General features: G+C 37.3%; 3 protein-coding genes across 11 annotated transcripts in view; 2 read left to right on the top strand and 1 right to left on the bottom strand.

Annotated features, from left to right (window-relative positions):
• The window catches only part of abcc8 (ATP-binding cassette, sub-family C (CFTR/MRP), member 8), an 83,939-nt gene extending 81,447 nt beyond the window's left edge, over positions 1-2,492 (top strand). For all 6 annotated transcript variants that reach the window (XM_084095061.1, XM_084095060.1, XM_084095058.1 and 3 more), the window contains 3 exons: positions 149-282; positions 1,990-2,052; positions 2,224-2,492. In XM_084095061.1, the coding sequence (XP_083951187.1) occupies positions 149-282; positions 1,990-2,052; positions 2,224-2,361 (335 nt within the window). In that variant the 3' untranslated portion in view covers positions 2,362-2,492. The remainder of the gene's footprint in view (positions 1-148; positions 283-1,989; positions 2,053-2,223) is intronic.
• Positions 2,493-2,705: 213 nt separating this feature from the next.
• On the top strand, positions 2,706-6,090 carry kcnj11 (potassium inwardly rectifying channel subfamily J member 11). Its single transcript, XM_084095064.1, has one exon. The coding sequence runs from the start codon at positions 4,078-4,080 to the stop codon at positions 5,221-5,223; it is 1,146 nt and encodes a 381-aa protein (XP_083951190.1). The 5' UTR covers positions 2,706-4,077; the 3' UTR covers positions 5,224-6,090.
• A 9,363-nt stretch (positions 6,091-15,453) lies between these two features.
• mob2a (MOB kinase activator 2a) overlaps positions 15,454-21,556 on the bottom strand; it is a 49,522-nt gene continuing 43,419 nt past the window's right edge. For 3 of the 4 annotated variants that reach the window (XM_084095519.1, XM_084095517.1, XM_084095516.1), the window contains exons 4-5: positions 18,256-18,380; positions 15,462-16,687 (exon numbers count right to left, since the gene is read on the bottom strand). In XM_084095519.1, coding sequence (XP_083951645.1) covers positions 16,416-16,687; positions 18,256-18,380 — 397 coding nt within the window. In that variant the 3' untranslated portion in view covers positions 15,462-16,415. Of the gene's footprint in view, positions 16,688-18,255; positions 18,381-21,556 lie in introns of all 4 variants that reach the window. The other variant, XM_084095518.1, reaches the window with a different exon arrangement.

Genomic DNA, 21,556 nt, shown 5'->3' with positions numbered 1-21,556 from the left:
CTCATAGAATAGAACTATTATTAAAACTTTATATTTATATAGTTATACCTACCATCCTTGGTGTGAACAGGCCTCTTTAAGGTTAAGATTTAATTTAAAATCTTAAAGTCTAAATATATGATTGATGATACTGTTTCCTTGCTTTCAGATGCTATAATAACCGAAGGTGGGGAGAACTTCAGCCAGGGGCAACGTCAGCTGTTCTGTCTGGCGCGCGCATTTGTGCGGAAGAGCAGTATTCTGATTATGGACGAGGCCACTGCTTCCATAGACATGGCTACGGTGTGTGTGTGTGTGCTTAGAAGTACAATAGAGAGTAAGAGAGTCTAAGAGGTAGAAGGAAACCCCCCAGGGGTCACGACCTCGATTCACTTCACACTATTCTCAAACACCCTTCTCCTCTGACTGCTCCTCTGCCTTCATCTCTCCGGAGTAAATGAGCCGTGGCTGTGCTAAATGCACTGGCTGGGATTCATAGAGGAATGGACACACAGTGAGGGACAATTTGATAGATTCAAAATGAAAGGAAAGCATCCGTGTGAAAAATACTGGTGTTTCTGATATAAAGAATTCTGATATAAATCTGATAATTCTGATAAGAATTTATGATATAAAGAATAAAAATGCCATGCCAGCTTGAATGGAAGCCAGAGGTTTTCAAAGTCAAATTACATACACACAGATTCTTAATAACGGTATGGAAGATATTCAGTCAAGAGCAGTGAATGATTTTCTTTTTCTTTTGTTGTTTGATTAACATTAATGACTGGCTTATATGAGGCTGCTGTCACTTTAAGAGCTTATGCATGGATCCAATAAAATGAAAATTTCGCTCAACTGTTTAATTTCACTTTAGATATAACCGGACATTTTGACACATAAGCGCAATAAGCCGTGAAAGTGAACTGAATTCAGCACATGTACCGAATTAAGTTCTCTGTCGCGGTTTATTGTAATTTTAATAACTCATCATAAAGTACGTCCCACTCTTCTCATTCGTGTTTAAGCAGTCCTGCGCTGCAAAAAAATATTTACATACAGATAAACTATATCGAAAAATCTCTATTGATTGACATCATGGTGATGTCAACCCCTGTGATGTAAGCTATCATTAAAACACTAATATATAAAGTAATATATACTAAAATTCATGTTCATTGTTCAATGAAATCCTTGACTTAAATTGTTATAACAATAATATAATTTGTTCATAAAAAATACTAAGTTGGAGAAATGCATTTAAAAAGTAGAATTTTTTTTAAAGTAAATAAATATATTTATATTATAAGGTTAAAAAGTTAGAAATTATATAAAATAAAATGTAAATTATAATATATATATATATATATATATATATATATATATATATATATATATATATATATATATATATATATATATAACATGCATTTTATATCATTTCTAACTTTTTAACCTTATATAACAATACAATCTAAATTAAAATGTAAATTATATTTAATGTAGTCATTTTGTGCCATTTTTATAATAAATGATTTATATAAAATAAAAGATTGTAATTATTAAAATAATATAATGCCCTTTTAATAGATTGGATATAAATATATATAAAAAAGACAATTTAATGTAAATTCTATTCAATGTATATTTAAAATGTTCTGCCATTTTTATAATAAATTATACTAAACATTTTAATTATTAAAAATATAATGCTCTATTAAATAGGTACGGTTAAAAAGTTGGAAATTATAAAGACATATATAATAGATTAGGTTAAACTATTTGAAATAAAATACATATTCTGCCATGTTTATTATATAAATTATATATAAAAATGAATTATAAATAAATATATATATATATATATATATATATATATATATATATATATATATATATATATATATATATATATATATATAATATAATATAATAATACAGTGCTCTTTTAATAGGTTAGGTTTATAGGTTATTTTATTATATTAATAATGCTCTTTACTTTTTTAATAGGAGAGCATTCTACAGAAAGTTGTGATGACCGCCTTCGCCGACAGAACTGTGGTCACCATCGCCGTAAGTTGCCCATTTATGTTGCTTTCAGGCTTTAATATTTGAAGTCTAGCTGTAGTTAAAGCCCAACTGCAGGACGACGATTCAATGCTTTTAATGATTAAGAGGCATTTCAGTCAGATCAAACAAGCTCTCAGCCATGTAACATCATTCTGTGTGTGTGTTTTTCCACAGCATCGTGTGCACACCATCCTGAATGCAGACCTGGTGATTGTGATGAAGAGAGGAGTCATTCTGGAGTTTGATAAACCTGAGGTTCTCCTGAATCAAGAGGACAGCGTGTTCGCGTCGTTCGTGCGAGCCGACAAATGAGCCCGGAGACCCTCTACTGAAAGTGCACTTGTACCGTGAATTATAAATTATTTATAACTGTATTTATCATAATCACATTTGTAAATAAAATCTTAAACATTTATTAATAAAAAATATTTAAACAATCTGTATGCCCTTTTTTATCTTTCCGTTTTCATTATTTTTTTTATTATATAAAAAATTACAGATTTTTATATAGATTATATATTAATGATATATTATAAATTATAATTTAAACAACTTGTATAGTTAACAAATAAAAACCTTACATTACTTAAGTATATATCTTAGTCAGGGTTGTGGCTTATTTAATTTATGACAAGAATGATAACAAAACTTACTTCTGAAAAAGCTTTAAGTAGACAAATACTGTTTTAAAAGTTGTGAGTTGTGAAAATTACGTGATCTAGGACCTAGTATGTAGGATACTTCATATCCCCAATAAAACATGAATACATGTTTTGTGAAATCTGTGACTTACTTCACTATTATCGTAACATATTTTAGTACAGTATTGTTAGTTGTATTATAATATACTGTAGTTAGAACTGATGCTAAATGTTTATTGGTAATGAAGAGCATCGTATAGTAGTACACAGCACTGTTGTCTGCTATAGTGTAAGAACAGAATTTCTGTAGGGTAGTGTGCTATTGCGTTTGTGTAGTATATACTTTAATTATTCACTACAGCCCAATATTTTTTTATTGTTAATGAAGAGTGAAGTATAGCACAGTATGGTATAGTAGGCTAGGAAATGAATCGCTATTTTGTATTTTATTTTGTAGCCTTTAAAAGCTAAATGTGTTGCTAATTCACAGTTAATTAGCATAGTATAGTAAGCTACAGTGTAGTTCAGTTATAGTATATAGGTTATTATATAACATCGGTTAGTGTAGTTTGTCTCATGCAAACTTGCACTCACACACTGATTTGTATTGTTAATGCAGAGTGTAACAATAGCAAGATAGTCCAGTACAACTTTGTTGTCTGTAATATGGTATGCTAATCTTTTAAATATAAAAATAAAAAATGCAATTAAAAAATGTGGGTTACACTATTTTAATGCGTCCCTGTTACAGTGATTTACTTAGTAATATTAATTAATGACATGTACAGTAATTACTGTAGGAATAGGGTTTGGTTTAGGGTTAGTTGCATGCAATTATGCCTAATTATAGCTATTACTATAGTAAATACAGTAACGTGTAACAAGGACACATTAAAATAGTGTTACCGAAGTTAGAAATAAAAAAATAAAAATGCTCTTTTTTATTAGGTAAAAAAGTTATATTGTTAATGCAGAGTAAAGTGTAGCAAGCTATAGTGTAGTAAAGCATTGCTGACTAGTAGTATAGTTTGTCTATTTAGAACTGGAGCCCTAGTATGACATAAGTATAGAAGTGTAGTACTATGTCTTTTAATTGTGAACGCAGAGTGGGTTCTCTTCTCACTGTGGTAAAGTTCGCGTTTAGCACGCATGTCCTGTGCTGAATGAGTCTTTCTGAAGTCACATCTGAGGATGTGCGAGAAAATATCCGGTTGCAGTTGACTGGCAGCGGCAGCCGGATCACTAAAAGTGTCGTCTTCCCACGGGACCTCCTATACCCTCATGTGAGCGCGTGAACGGACACCGAGCGCGGCGCGCACTGAAGATGAGCGCACTTACCATGTTACAACTTAATAGCGCAGTCGCGAAACTGTAGTATGGACCAGCTATGTTGTCCAGAAAAGGACTCATTCCCGATGACTATTTCTTGACTCGGTTGGCGGAGAATGTGTTACAGCCCAAATATAAGAGTAAACCGAGGAAGGCGCGATTCGTCTCCAAGAACGGAACGTGCAACGTCGCGCACACGAACATACGCGAACAAGGACGGTTTCTACAAGACGTTTTCACCACTCTAGTGGATCTAAAATGGCTTCACACTCTGGTGATCTTCACTATGTCCTTTCTGTGCAGTTGGCTATTGTTCGGGATGGTCTGGTGGCTCATCGCCTTCGCGCACGGAGACCTGGACCCGAAAGGTGACGACTTTGTCCCGTGTGTAACAGACATCCACTCGTTCTCCTCAGCCTTTCTGTTCTCCATTGAAGTCCAGGTGACCATCGGTTTTGGCGGACGGATGGTCACTGAGGAGTGCCTATCGGCCATCGTGATACTGATCATTCAGAACATAGTCGGTTTGCTGATCAATGCCATCATGTTGGGATGCATCTTCATGAAAACCGCGCAAGCAAACCGGCGAGCGGAAACGCTTATCTTCAGCAAACACGCGGTTATAACCGTCAGAAACAACAAGCTGTGCTTCATGTTTCGCCTCGGGGACTTGAGGAAGAGCATGATCATCAGTGCCGCCATCCACATGCAGGTGGTGCGCAAAACCGTCACCAATGAAGGCGAGATGGTGCCTTTGGATCAGATAGACATCCAGATGGACAACCCGGTGGGCACCAACAGCATCTTTCTGGTGTCACCCCTCATCATCAGTCACGTGATTGACAAAAACAGCCCGCTGTATGATCTATCGGCGGCTGATCTGCTGCACGAGGATATTGAGGTGGTCGTCGTACTGGAGGGGGTTGTGGAGACCACCGGCATCACCACACAAGCGCGGACCTCTTACCTGTCCGAGGAGATATTATGGGGTCAGAGGTTTGTGCCTACGGTGTCTCAAGAAGATGGAATGTATGCTGTGGACTATTCTAAGTTTGGGAACACCGTTAAAGTGTCCACGCCGAGCTGCAGCGCGCGAGCTCTGGATGAGGCGGGAGGATTGGAGAGGTTTAAACTGCAGGAGCCCAACAGAGCAGGCGCATCAGTGAGGAGAAGAATCAAAATCAGCACACCAAAAGAAACATGAATCTGTTCTGTCGTTAACCTCCTGAGACGCTTTATTATCTATTTCAAACTACTGTATTGGAATAAAAAGAACGGACATACAAATATAGCTATTTATAACAACAAAACGGTGTACATATGTCCACTGCAGTGGACAAAAAGAGAGAGAGAGATAACACATATTATTATATAATATTTTCGTTTGGATCCAAGAAATAGCCTACGGATGCACTGTTGCAACTTTTCTTTATATGAATTACCTCTTATTGAGAAATATGCACGTTTGAATTAAGGTCTCAGGAAGTGAATGACTATGCACATGCTTTGAAGAAGCGCATGACGTTTAATACAATCCCTGTTTTATGCCTTGTTATAAATAAACCAGCTTGTTTGTACTGACTTGCTTTGTAATGCACTGACAGGACAGACCTTACCGTATAGCTAAGTTTACCCTTTGAATATTAATGGATAGGCCCACATGTCGGTGCTGTGAGTCCTACTGTGATTTACCAGAATAGAATTAGCGATGTTGCGTGGCAACCGTCCTGAAGTGACCCGGGAGTAACTTATCATAATCAATATTCATGAGCTAAGGCCCCGCCCTAGAATGAGTAAATTAGTGTCATGTATAAGCGTAACAACGCATTACTTGAGAAATGCTTCCACCTTGTGGCCTAGTGCTAGATCTGAAGTTGACCCACATATCTTCTGGGCCCAGTTGTTAAAAAGTAATCTGACCGGATTTCGGCTATCGGATTGGATAACATTTTTAATGTGGGTTGGAAAAAATAATAATTCTGAAATTGGATTATATCACAAAATCCAATTTTGTTTTTGATCCCAGCAGAAGGGTGGATTTCAGGAACAAATATGTAATAAAACTTTAAAATTGGTTAAAAATAAATAAAATAATAAGAATAATAATTTGTATCATGTACATTTGTATCATGTACATTTGTATCATGTGCAAAATTAAAATATAAATGTGTATAAATACAACATTTGTATGGTGCAAAATAAAAATATAAATGTGTATATTTTACAATATATGCACATTTATATCTTCATTTTGCTATTGATTAATTTAAACCGTTAACGTAACAAAGCACATATTAGGCTACCTATTATGCTTTTCAGAACAGTAAAGAAAAAAAAGATACCATAAAATAATTCCCCAATCAGCTGTCAATATCAAACAAAAATAATATATTTAATTTAAAGTATTTTTTAAATCACTGTAAATTACATTGGCACAATCCTCAGAGATGAAAAAGTCAAAAGTATGGTTTCTAATAATTGCATTGTTATTGATCGTGTATTTGTTTGTCTTTGTTGTGGCTCACATGAGTACGGTGGCTGAGAGAGCTCAACACGCTGAAACTGAAGAAAACATCTTCATAGTTTGACAACACATGCTGCAAATACTCACAACACAACCAATACTGAAATGAGCTGCAAATATTCACAACGCAACCAAATACAGAAACACACTGCAAATACTCACAACACAACAAAATACAGAAACAAGCTGCAAATACTCACAACAAAACCAAATACAGAAACACACTGCAAATATTCACAATACAGAAACACGCTGAAAATACTCACAACACAACCAAATACAGAAACACACTGCAAATACTCACAACACAACAAAATACAGAAACACGCTGAAAATACTCACAACACAACCAAATACAGAAACACACTGCAAATACTCACAACACAACCAATACAGAAACACACTGCAAATGCTCACAACACAACCAAATACAGAAACACACTGCAAATACTCACAACACAACAAAATACAGAAACGAGCTGCAAATACTCACAACAAAACCAAATACAGAAACACACTGCAAATATTCACAACACAACCAAATACAGAAACACACTGCAAATACTCACAACACAACCAAATACAGAAACACACTGAAAATACTCACAACACAACAAAATACAGAAACGAGCTGCAAATACTCACAAAAAAACCAAATACAGAAACACACTGCAAATATTCACAACACAACCAAATACAGAAACACACTGCAAATACTCACAACACAACCAATACAGAAACACACTGCAAATGCTCACAACACAACCAAATACAGAAACACGCTGAAAATACTCACAACAAAACCAAATACAGAAACACACTGCAAATACTCACAACACAACAAAATACAGAAACGAGCTGCAAATACTCACAACAAAACCAAATACAGAAACACACTGCAAATATTCACAACACAACCAAATACAGAAACACACTGCAAATATTCACAACACAACCAATACAGAAACACACTGCAAATACTCACAACACAACCAAATACAGAAACACACTGAAAATACTCACAACACAACCAAATACAGAAACACACTGCAAATACTCACAACACAACAAAATACAGAAACGAGCTGCACATACTCACAACAAAACCAAATACAGAAACACACTGCAAATATTCACAACACAACCAAATACAGAAACACACTGCAAATACTCACAACACAACCAATACAGAAACACACTGCAAATGCTCACAACTCAACCAATACAGAAACACGCTGAAAATACTCACAACAAAACCAAATACAGAAACACACTGCAAATACTCACAACACAACAAAATACAGAAACGAGCTGCAAATACTCACAACAAAACCAAATACAGAAACACACTGCAAATATTCACAACACAACCAAATACAGAAACACACTGCAAATATTCACAACACAACCAATACAGAAACACACTGCAAATACTCACAACACAACCAAATACAGAAACACACTGAAAATACTCACAACACAACCAAATACAGAAACACACTGCAAATACTCACAACACAACAAAATACAGAAACGAGCTGCAAATACTCACAACAAAACCAAATACAGAAACACACTGCAAATATTCACAACACAACCAAATACAGAAACACACTGCAAATATTCACAACACAACCAATACAGAAACACACTGCAAATATTCACAACACAACCAATACAGAAACACACTGCAAATGCTCACAACACAACCAAATACAGAAACACGCTGAAAATACTCACAACAAAACCAAATACAGAAACACACTGCAAATACTCACAACAGAGTATTTGCTCGAGTGGGTGGTATTTACACCCACTCGAGCGATTTGTTTGCTAAAAAGAAGCCATTGAGCATTGTCGAGAGGTTAAAAGGAATTGGACAGAGCTGTACAGGTTTTCAGCCTGAGCTGCAGGGCGAAATCAAATCGCCGGCAGATCAGGCTGGGTTTACCCAATCTAGCAAATACTCACAATGCAACCAAATACAGAAACGTGCTGCAAATACTTACAACGCACATACGATCAGGATGTAAAAAACTCACCTTTCAGGTCATTGACAACACCACAGATGAGTAGACATTGAACAATAAGCATGTCCCAGCCAGGTTCGTCACTTGTTGGGGTTCCCTTTAAAACATTTCTGTTGTGGTCTGTGCTATTTGCAGTGCGTTTCTGTATTTGGTTGCGTAGTGAGTACATGCAGCGTGTTTCTGTTTCTGGTTGCGTTGTGAGTATTTGCAGCGTGTTTCTGTATTTGGTTGCGTTGTGAGTATTTGCAGCACATGTGTTGTCAAACTGATGAAGATGTTTTCTTAATTTGCATGTGTTTTCTTCAGTTCAAATTATAAAGAATACCCAAAAAAACAAATACCAAGTTTATTTCATGATACTAAGTATACTACATATCCATTAACATATTTACTGACATATCGCTTGAGACTTACTGATATAAATATTATAATTAAACTTTATTTGTAGTACTTCTTTATTGCACAATACACATTTCTTAATATTAAAGGGGTGGTTGATTATGATTTCACTTTTTAAACTTAAGTTAGTGTGTAATGTTGATGTTTGAGCATAAACAACATATGCCAAGTCACGATGCTCAAAGTTCAAAGCAAAGGGCTAAAACTTCACATAAACACTTATTTTAGATCTTCTGAAAAGAGCATTATACCCCCCTTTAAGCCTAAAATGTGTTTTAATGTCACTATTAGTGAGGATAGTATGTTCCCTTTCGAGGGAACTCGCACTGCGTCATTAAAAATGACTCTTTGGGGATGCTCCCTGAGCGTGTGCCTCTGAAGTATGAATGAAACTATTCCAATCCTGATTGGTGTTGCGTCATGACGTAACGTGACGGCATACCCGGAAGTATAAATAGACACCGGCACAAACACGCGTTAGCTTTCGCTCTTCAGCAAGCACTCTCTGTTTTGTCTGTTATATTTGGTGTTGTTTGTCACGTATCTGATCATTATTATGGCGAGTGAGCAGTTCAAAAAATGTGTGCACCCCTGCCCTAGATATATCACGGGTGGGGACACACATCAGTTATGTGTGGACTGTTTGGGAGTGCAGCACACCCGGGCAGCTCTCGAGGGAGCTGCTTGCGGTCATTGTGAGTCACTCCCTATCAGAGTACTGTGCTCCTGCCTGGCTGTCTTTGATGAGGATGGCCAGGCTCGCGTTCCCCGCTGTTCGGGTCCCGCGTCCGCGGTGACTCAGATCGTGGGGTTCGCAAAGGGACCTTGCAGACGAGAATGAGACTGCTGTGGCACCTTCTCATTCTTCGTCTGAAGGTTCTGAAACCCCTGTTCATGGTGAAGAAGCCCGTGCTGCAGCTTCTTCTGCCCGTGACGAGGGTCCGATGCTTGAGTTGTCTGCTTCCGAGGAAGTAGATGTACTCAGCATCAAAGCGGACGAACATGAATTAGACTCGCCAGTTCACGTTCCCGCTTATGAGGAGCTCGTTGAGGTTGTGACGCGTGCAGTGGCCAGACTCAACATCAACTGGCCACTTGATAAGCAGGAAGTACAAAATAAAAGCAAGCTAGATGAGCGCTTCCTGCAGCACCGCTCACAACCTCAGCGCCGGGGCTTACCATTTTCCCCTGATTTACAAAAAGAGATCTCAAAATCATGGGATAAACCCCACTCATCTCGTGTCTCCTATCCTTCTGCTGTGGATTATAACCACGTGGTAGGCGCGAGAGAGTTGGGGTATGGGAAAATGCCGCAGATGGAGGTCTTGCCAGCTACCTCTCTCCTGAAGCGGCATCATCCCTAAAAGCCCTGGCGCTGCCCAGCAAACCATGCAGAGATACCTCTGCATTGGTGGGCAGGGCATATATGGCGGCAGGTCGGGCTGGTTCATGTCTGCACACTATGGCCATCTTGCAGGCATTCCAGGCCGATCTATTGAAGGATTTAGATGAGGGCGAGGGACCCACACCTGAAGATATTGCCGAAATTTGAAAAGCCACTGATTTGTCTCTTCGGGCTACTAAGGAGACGGCCCGTGCTATCGGCTGCTCCATGTCAGCTATGGTAGCCACGGAGAGGCATCTGTGGCTGAATTTATCAGGTATAAAGGAAAAAGATAAGAGTTTTCTCCTGGATGCGCCGCTCTCGCCTTCAGGCCTGTTCGGTGACGCAGTTACAACTGTCGTCGACAGGTTTCAGGAGGCAAGGAAGAAATCTGCGTCATTTCAGCAGTATCTCCCTTGCCGCTCAAAATCTAAATCCTGTGTTCAGAGCTTTGAGGAGCTTCCTCCCAGACATCAAAGGCTACCATGTCTTGATACGGTCAGACAATACGTCGGTGGTTGCTTATCTGAATCGACAGGGGGGTCTCAGATCGCGCCCTCTGTACAAACTGGCGCATCAGATTATCTTCTGGTCCCAGGGCAAGCTGTCGTCCATCAGAGCAATGTATGTCCCAGGGGTTCAGAATCAGGGAGCAGACATCCTGTCGAGGTAGCTGGCAAGACCTCCATCTGCGGCATTTTCCCATCCCCCCCTTCCACACGTAAGGTGTACGTGGCTGCCATTCCGGATTTCCATGCACCACCAAGTGATGGGCTGCTGGGGAGGAACCAGCTGGTCATACGTTTTCTCCGTGGTACATGGAGGATGAGACCGACAACCAGGACCAGAGTTCCTGCCTGGGATCTGGCAGTGGTTCTTGAAGGGTTATCCCTGGCCCCCTTCGAACCACTTCAGTCGGCTTCACCTAAGGACTTGACGTTTAAGATGGCATTTCTCTTAGCCATTACCTCGCTTAAGAGGGTGGGAGATCTCCAAGCCCTGGCAGTTTCACCAGCTTGCTTGGAGTTTTCCCCGGGAGGAATTAAGGCCATCTTGCATCCGAGACCTGGCTATGTGCCCAAGGTGCCTTCCAACATGGCAAGATCTATCATCCTGCAGGCATTTCATCCTCCACCACATGTGTCGGCAGAAGAAGAGAGACTCCATGTGCTTTGTCCTGTCAGAGCACTGAGTATTTACCTTGAGAGGTCCTCTTCTTGGAGGAGGTCGGACCAACTGGTCGGACCAACTGAGTTTTGGGTCACCTAAGAAGGGGCTCCCTGCATCCAAGCAAACAATCAGTAACTGGATTGTACAGGCTATTGTCTCGGCTTACCAGGTGCGCAATCTGCCTTCACCTTTGGCCATAAGGTGTTCATTCCACTAGAAGCATGGCTTCCTCTAGGGCCCTCTACTCGGGGGTGCCCCTCCAGGAGATCTGTGAGGCAGCCGGTTGGGCTACCCCACACACTTTTATCAGATTTTATAGTCTGCACCTCCCTAATATGCTCGGTGCGCGGGTGCTCTCGCCCTAGCTTGTGCCTGATCAGTTTCACACAGGGGCAGGCATTTTGATGCATGGCATAGTGGGTATTCGTTCCCCAAAGAGTCGTTTTTAACAATGCAGTGCGAGTTCCCTCGAAAGGGAACGTCTCAGGTTACGTCTGTAACCCTTGTTCCCTGAGAAGGGAACGAGACACTGTGTCCCTTGCCACGCCCCTTCATGCCTGGGAGCGGCTTGCTTCATCACGAGGCTAACGCGTGTGTGCCAGTGTCTATTTATACTTCCGGGTATACCATCACATGTTACGTCATGACGCAACACCAATCAGGATTGGAAGTTTCATTCATACTTCAGAGGCGCACGCTCAGGGAGCATCCCCAAAGAGTCGTTTTTAAGCACGCAGTGCGAGTTCCCTTCTCAGGGAACAAGGGTTACAGACGTAACCCGAGACGATCTCTGTATAATATCAGTCGTTAAATGCAAGATTTTTAAAGTGTACCTAAAGTATATATGGAATAGTTCCATTTTAGCACAATCAAATGTACTTAAGAATATCTTTAGTTGAACCTCAGCACTATTTCTGGATAACTAAAGTGCATTAAGTACATAATTAGTTGTTCCAATTGAACAGACTTTAAGTATACCAATTTAGTATAACAAAAGTACAATTGTAGGGTATTTATATTAAGTACATAAGTAAACATAAATAAGTAATGTATTTGTAGTATACTTAACATAAAATAAATGTGGACTTTGAGGAGTTTTTCATTCAGGGAGTCTTCAGCAATACCCACAATAACACCAAAGCTTCTTTAAGAAAATATTTGAGACAAATATTTGAGTCACACATTGACACATTTTTTTTTTTTTTAAATCTACATGTTCTTTGAACAAAGGAAGTTTGTTCTAGTAGATTAACTTAGAATAATAGTGATGTAGTACTCGAGTCCGGTCTCGAGACCGATTTCTGCTTTCTCGGACTCGACTCGGACTTGTTCCTTCAAAGACTCGGTCTTGACTCGGACTCGACCCTTCAAAGACTCGGTCTTGACTCGGACTCGACCCTTCAAAGACTCGGTCTTGACTCAGACTCGGCATAGGCGGTCTCGTCCCCATCACTGTAGAATAATACAGACACATGCACAAACTCCTGAGTCAAACAGAAAGTGGATTGAGCTATGATCAATCACAGAGGCATTGTTTCGTTTTGTCCTTTTTGATCGTTTTAATAAACCTGTTTTTGCTTCTTTTGTCTAATTGTTACAACCTACACCGGTAGTGGGGCAGATTGCAACAACAGCACACCATGTATTTGACATCAACTTATAAGGGCTGTGATATTGTTGCAGAGGTTTGAATTGGTGCCTTTCATAGTAAACAAATGTGGTACTGGGTACTTTGTATAAAAGTTTGAGCACTCTAATTCAGTGAGTTACAGATGCTAAAGCAAAAAGTGTTACAAACAAACCCGGTATCCTCTTGTGCAGTTTGAAGAGATCATGAACGTGCTCCTCCTGAACTTTAATAAAACATCCTTTCTATTATAAAAAACGTTTTTTTTCATAATGTTTTGATGATACAAGAGTAAAAAAAAATGAATTGATATGTAATTGTATATGTAATTTTATTTTTTAGCAAAAAGCTCCTATCTAGAGTTCCTTTTTCTAGCTATTTATAGAGTTGGTCATTGGCTTTTCTGAGGTAAAATATAGCGTGACCTATTGTTCTCAAGCTGTTTTATTGATGTCTATCTGTGGATGAAACACTGATTGGGCGAATATGCCATGCAATTCATGACATGATTCATTTAAGTTGTACGGTATCTTTTAAGATACCTTTTTGTGTTCATTCATGTTTGTTTCGTACTATAACTAGCAGTAAAGAGGAAGAGATGATCAGTTCACATGCCACTGGAACTGAGGAGCTAAAGCGATCTGTTACGACATTAAAGAGCCACAAAATATATTGTAGCCTATTTATTGTTTGAATTTCTTTAAAAAAGACAAAATTTGAAAGCTGAGACTTTGTTTCATAACCGATGTTACCTGCTGTCTTGTCGGTCTTCTTTGCTCCTCCGTGTATTTTTCACTGCGTGAGACCTAATGTATGGCTTGATCACGTGAGAACAGTGTCAATTGCGTGAGTCTTGCTGAATGTGTGTGAGTTGCATAGACAGTAAAAGAAAGTTGGCAGCCCTGCTTTAAGATCAAAGTCTCTGCACTGCCATCTATCGACGTGGATCAGCATGATCGCGTCTCTGAGTTTTCACTTAAAAGGATAGTTCACCCAAAAATGAAAATTAGCCCATGATTTACTCACCCTCAAGTCATCCTAGCTGTATGTAAAGACATTCTTCTGTCAGACGAATACAATCAGAGTTATATTAAAAAATGTCCTGGCTCTTCCAAGCTTTTCAAGTGCATCTATCCATCATAAAGGAACTCCATACGACTCAGCAGGGTTAATAAAGGCCTTCTGAAGCGAAGTGATGCATTTGTTTAAGAATAATATTAATATTTAACACGTTACAAAGTAAAATTCTGGCTTCCTGCCAAACAGCCATATGCAGTCTACTTACGCCTAAATCGCAATGGCGTAACTTAAATATCAGCAGTACGTAGCATTACTCGCATAAGTTGCGCTTTAGACTTAAGTGTAATCTGTATGTTCGTTTGGCCGGAAGCTAGTTATTTGACTTTATAAAGTTTTAAATATGGATATTTTTCTTACACAAACGCATCGCTTCACTTCAGAAGGCCTTTATTAACCCCCCGGAGCAGTGTGGAGCACTTTTATCATGGATAGATTTACTTTTATTGACTTCAAAACAGAAACGGCCATTCACTGCCATTATAAAGCTTGGAAGAGCCAGGACATTTTTTAGTATAACTCCGACTGTATTTGCCTGACAGAAGAATGTCACACCTAGGATGACTTTAGGGTGAGTAAATCATGGGCTAATTTTCATTTTTGGTATCTCTTTAACTTCGTAATTTTGTTGTTTTCTGAATAAAAAATAAAGGCATCTTATCTTATAGCTTATCTACCTATATCTTATCACCTACGTCGATTCACTTTCTGAACTCACTTTCCTGTCCAACACAAAAGAAGCAATATGGGCATCACTGCTCAGGATTTTCTCCATAATCAAATCTTTCTACATGCCGTAATGATGTTTACACACGGTTTTAGTCTGTCTTTGTGTCGTCTTCTGCTGGCAGTATGAATATAATCTTAAATGACTTAAATTACTTCACAAAACAATTTCTACATGTGTGCACATTTCAAATCTGAACTAGCCTCACCAAGTTCCCAAGGACGCCGATTCATCGAGGACTCTTTCCATTCACCTGAACCATCTCATTAATGAAGGGAACGCAACACAGAGGTAAAGTGGCATTTCTTGTTTTTATTTGATTATGTTTTGCAGAGCCTAAAATATTAAGTGGCTTTTAACTTAGATAATTAAAATACATAAAAAGAAAGCAAGAACAGAAGAACTCTGCAAATAGATAAAAAAGTAAAAATAAATTAATTAAGGAGGAGAGATGCTCTCTCGCTAAAGGCAATTATTGTGATTTTTTTTATTTTTTTATATATATATATATATAGTTACAATCTATTTCTTTGGGGGTTGGGACTTAATGTGCATTTTCTGCCACAATATTCATGACCTCTGATCATTTAAAAAAAGAAAGATAAAAAGTGAAATAAAAAAATAATGGAGAATGTGCTCTCTCATCAATACAACTCAGCAAGTCAACTGCCATGCAACAAATATTTGTCCCTGTCTGCATCATCTCTCCGAGCGAGCAGACATTGCGGATATCCCAGACAGCAACATAGTGTCGGCCCAGATCCGGGCCGTGTGGAATCCACGTGTCCCAGATGTGGGCATGTTGCAGTCGGGGTGGTATCCTTGTCAGAAACCTCCAGACTTTCTCAAAAGCATCTTTCAAACCATCATAGCGTTTTTACATAATCTTGAAAGGCTAAAGAATACATTTTTGAACCGCTGGAAATCATTTTGATAACGTATAGGAAAATGGACAATGAATGATGGCTGGAATATGAAAGAGAAAGGTGAAATAAGGCTGCAGAGGTCATAAACAGTCAGTCGGTGCGTGACGTCACTCCCTCCACAAGGGGGAGCCAGAGGTCAAGGATCATATTCTAAACAGTGTTGCATATAAACAAACAATACCTTAGCTATATATCTAAGGCACTGATGAGAGCCGAGCTGAAATACCATTCCCTAAAAGAAAACAAAACCTCCGAGGGCTTATGCGCAAAAATAATAATAATAAAAAGCAAATAAAAATATAAAATGTTCCTATATAAATGATAATGTTGACAGATTGTTTGTCCTGTTAAACATTCACACCAATCTGTGCTGGTACAGGACCTGCAGACCAGCGGTCCCCCGTCCCATCCTTTTGATCAGTTCACGTTAACACGGTGAGGGAAAAGTGATGGAGGGGCCCGTCCAAGGAGGCCTCCCACTTTTCTTTTCAGTCATCTTCCTCCGAGGAGTTGTGTCAGGTCTGCTATCGGCTCATCTCTCGGTCACGTGATTGTGTGGGAGGGGGGGCAGGGGGGCGCACAGCACCTCCGACAGGTCGTCCATGATGCAGGTCTCCTTGGGGTCGATCAGGTTGAATTCCCTGACGAAGACGATGAAATGTGCGTACAGTGTGTTCAAGTGTCCCTGCAGCTCCAGAGCCACGGTCTCCTTAAAGTGCGACCAGTAAATGTGCGCCAACACGTGGAACAGGAACCGGCACACCTTCTTCACCAGGGACTCGAACGAGTTGGGAAAGGCTTTGCCTGAAAGGGAATTGAGATAGTTAGCATTTGTTTGTTTTTTATTGATTTTATTTCATGTTTCATTATTATTTAATCAAATTAAATATTGTTCATTAAAAATAATGCTGTTTTAATCACAAATTATTCACGAATGACTAATGTAATTTATTGTTTAGAATTAGTAAAGAAATTAAAAGTATGTAAAGCATTAAACATATTATTTTAAAATATACATATTAATTTTATTGATTTAAATATCAAACCCGGCTAGGATTTTAAAACAATCATTATATTATTTATAATGATTTTTTATTCCTTTTGAAAGGTTTATTTTTACTTTAAATACAGCTGTTCATAAACTATACAAATTTGTTTGTAATAATTTATTGTTTGTAATTAAATCAATTGTTAGGAAATTAGGAAATCTGCTAGGATTAATAAGAAATCTAATTACGTTATTATCGTTATATTATTTATTATATTTTTATTCTTTATAAAAGTTTATTTTATATTATTTCATCAAAATTAATTAAAATAAATTAAATAAATATTGTTAATTAAAAATAATCAGATTTATTCACAAATTATTCACAAATGACTAATGTCATTAATTGTTTATAATTAGCTAGGAAATTAATTAGTTAGGAAATTAAAAGTAAGTAAAGCATTAAACATTATTTTAAAAAATTATTCAAATAATAATAATAATAATAATAATAATATTAATAATAATAATAAATAAATATATATAAATATATATATATATATATATATATATATATATATATATATATATATAATTTTTTTTTATTATTATTGATTTAAATATCAAAATCTGCTAGGGTTGAAAAAAATATCATTACATTATTTATAATGATTTTCTATTCCTTATAAAAGGTTTATTTTTACTTCAAAAACAGTTGTCTATAAACTATATTAAAATAAATAATTCAGTTGTATTAATTTACAAATGATTTGCTTGTATTCATTTATTGTTTGAAATTAAATCAAATGTCAGTGAATTAAAAATAAATAAAGCATTAAATATTTACATAAAATGAAGTTAGTTTAAATAATATATACTATACTATGACTACAAAAAAATTGGTAACACTTCATTTTTACAGTGTCCTTGTTACACATGTATTTACTGTAGTAATAACTATAAATTATGCATAATTACATGCAACTAACCCTAAACCAACCCCTAATCCTAATCCTATAGTAAATACATGTAGCTAATTATTATTACACAGTACTTAAATGCATAATTACACTGTAAAACGGACACCTTAAACAAAGTTATTATTAAATTACTTATAATATAATACTTTTTATAAATCATAATAATTTAATTCCTCATAAAGGGATCGTTTTTACTATGATCCTATTCTATTATACATGGCTATTTCTTGCAAGAGATAAAAGTAAATCAAGGAGAAAGCCCAGATCAGTTGTTTTCACAAAGCTCATTCTACTCTATGAACACTAGAGGGCGCCACTGATCTAAGGGCTTTTACTTCAAACGTTGAAATCTCAAATCGTGTAGTTCTCTATTACGACTGCAAGAGGGCAGTAATTATACACACCATATTTTGTGGGAAAGATTTCTTCGTCCGTCACTAATTTCTGCACGAAAGTCATTACGAGGTCAATATACTGAGGCGCTGTGCACTTCGTCTTCTTCCCCCTTTCATCATACCAGTAGTATATTCTGTGAAAAAGACGACAAACTAAAATTAAAATTCACTTCTTGTGAGTCACATTCCCAGCACATTAGGACAAAGTGAACAACAGTTTACGGTTTAAAACAACTGGAATGTGGCTGCTATCACCTTTTTTAAGGAGGATTGCTCAGTTTGGGAGGGTAGCGTGGGGTCGGGGGGGCTGTAGACATTACAAATCTCTTGGAATGCAAACTGTCCGCTAAACTGACCGTACAGCATGCATGGACCCAGTGACCTGATGCATTCAACGCATGAGCAAACATGAACCAAACGGATGAAATAAAGATCACTTGTTGAAAGGGTTATCACCCAAAAATGAAAGTTTTGTCATTAATACTCACACACATGTCGTTCCAAACCTGTAAGACTTTTGTTCATCTTCGGAACACAAACAAAGCTCTCGAGTCACTTCATAAAATGGAGGTTAAACCACAAGAGTCACATGGACTAATTTTATGATGTCTTTACTACATTTCTGGGGCGTTAAAGTGGTAGTTGCTTAGCTGTCAATGGAGGGATAGAAATTACTCAGATTTCATTAAAAATATCTTCATTTGTGTTCTGAAGATGAACGAAAGTCTTACGGGTTTGGAACGACATGAGGGTGAGTGAATGATGACAGAATTTTTATTTTTAATGAAACTATCCCTTGAAGTGAATTAACGGTCAGTGTAAGCTAAAGTGGAGTAAAGTGGAGAGTTACAGATTCAATTCCAAGTGGAAATGGCGGCAGTTAATTTCATAACTGCAAGTAGTAAACCTACCTGTACAAAACTCTACTTTTTTATCACAATTTATCGCATAGTACAAGTAGAAAATATTTTAGGGTGTTTCTTCAACTATGGACGTTTGAAAAAAAAAAAAGAAAAAATCAATTTATCTACAAATGTCCAACAGTCCACATGCATTACAGGAGAACTGTCATTTTTTTGAAACGTTACAAACATTTTCACCACAGTGTTTTTTAAATCAGTTGTTTGTTTAATAAAAATTAAGTGGTGGAAACTACATTTGAAAAAAAATTGGAATAAAATGGCCAAATTATTTGTCTTTTTAAGGCTAATTTTATAGCTAGCGTTTCCTAAAAAAAACAATCCGTTTTTTTTTTTTTTATCAATTTTCACATTTACAAATATGCTTTTCACAAATTATGTTTACCTTAAACTCCTTACAGATCACTTGTCTCATATTTTACATCAAGCTAAAATTGTCTTACTGGTAAAAAATATATATAAATTAACATTTGATAAAATATTTGATTATTAGGAGCAAAGCTATAACTGAGGGACTGTCATAATTTCTGTAAAAACTGATATAAATATCTGCAAAAGAAATATACAATATTTAACTTCAGATTATCATAGTTAAATATTTTTTATGAAAATCTTTCATAGTTTAAGATTGAAAGTCTGAGACAATAAGAACATTTATGCATAAAAATAAATGTAATTTAAAGAAAAATAAAATAAATAAATAAATAACATGACTGAAGAAACACCCAATAATCATACTAATAAAATACCTCAGCATATAACCACATAACTCGGCACTAAATCACAAATGGAGGGAAGGAACATCAGGTCTATTTGTCCATTCTTTCCTCCCAGTCTTTTCATCAGTAATTGATTTATCAATTGTAAAGCCGGCGGTGACTGAAATGAGGCTCGAGTCATTTTGAGCGCACCCATCCTTGCCCTCCGTGGTATGCCTGGGGTTAGTGCGCAATTGTTAGTGTTCTGTGTGTTGGTAATTCTTGTCCATGAATAGTCAAGCATGTGGTTCTACGGGTCAGTGTGTAAATGAGGAGTTTAGCGACTCACACCCAGGACTCGCTCCGGCCAAACAGGGCGAACGAGTCGAGCAAAGATTTTAAAAGTCAACATGGTTACTTGTGGGACTGTGTACAGTCTTTCTGTTCGACTGATTCTACAATTGGGGCATTTTTTGAATGCTTCATTTTCAAAATTAAACGTTTTCAAACTGTTTTACGATCAGTGTTAAATGGGTCTTCTTATGCTTTTTTACATTTTTAACTTTCTTTAGTGTAATGTTGCTGTTTGAGCATTAAAAAGGTCTGCAAAGTTACAAATCACAGTGAACCCAGCAGGAGTTATTCTCTATATCAGTGTCACTGTTTCTGAACTCCCTGGAACGCCCCCATTGTAGTCATGAGTTTTCTGCCGGGAACAAACATGTCACAATATTCCTCATTTAAATAATTCATTCCCGCCAAAGGCATATGCATAATAAATCATATGAGGCCTGGTTGAGGTGCGTTAGTTGTGTTGAAACTGATGGTTATGGTAAGGGGTGCGACATTTCCCAAACACGCTCCAAAAGCTTGACCAATCACAACACACTGCTCCAGTTGACCAATCAGAGCGCATTGTGCTTTACTCATAGAGACAGGAACTAAACATAGCGTTACTGACAGATTGGGAAGAGTGGAGCTGCAACACTGTTAAATATGTGATAAATAATGTGGGTTTTTTTATACATTTTTGAATGTGAAAACCTATTCTAGTAGACCCCAAAAACATCATCAAGACTTTGAAAAGAAACATAGTTCTCCTTGAAAACCTTTAAATGGATTTTGTTATAATGTATGAGCGTGGATTATTGATATTGTGTGTGACGGTTATTATGTTTTTCCACTTATTCTGAGAAAACGTTCAATAAGTCAATTAACTGTGTGAAGAAATACTCAATTACTGAGCATTTTTGTCATTTCTCTTTACTCCTAAAAATGAGTAAAAAAATAAGTATTACTTTCACAGAGTTGGTCAATAGACTAAAGCTGAAAGGTAAATGTTGTCACAAGTAATTCTTTTAACACCCATTCAGCCTGTGGGAACATTTAACTATAGGCTTTTAAGGTCATTTAATTGGTTCCGCCTCAAACAAAGTTACAAAACCTCTAATTCTGAGAATAGTTCCCTTGTATTCTCTCGTTCAAAACACTTCTGAAAGCTGGCTTCAGTAAAATGTGTGTCAGCTTTCATTCCAGTCATGCATTAACCCGAATCAGACCTACAAACCCAGATTCTCACAAAGCCAGTGTGCTGATCTGGGATCTGCCCTTCAAATGCAGTTCTCGTAAAAAGAAGGTTTCTGATTCTCGCCCCAGGACACACGTCTAGAGGAAGAAAGAGCTAGAAAGACA

This window comes from Abramis brama, assembly GCF_963993115.1.
Source record: "Abramis brama genome assembly, chromosome: 20".
Classification (NCBI taxonomy): Eukaryota; Metazoa; Chordata; class Actinopteri; order Cypriniformes; family Leuciscidae; genus Abramis; species Abramis brama.
The sequence above is the reverse complement of the archived record's forward strand: the minus strand, read 5'-3'. Positions and strand labels throughout refer to the sequence as shown.

What these genes read in the sequence shown, in the direction of transcription:
- kcnj11 (XM_084095064.1), top strand. Translation starts at nt 4,078, where the DNA reads ATGTTGTCCAGAAAAGGACTCATTCCCGATGACTATTTCTTGACTCGG.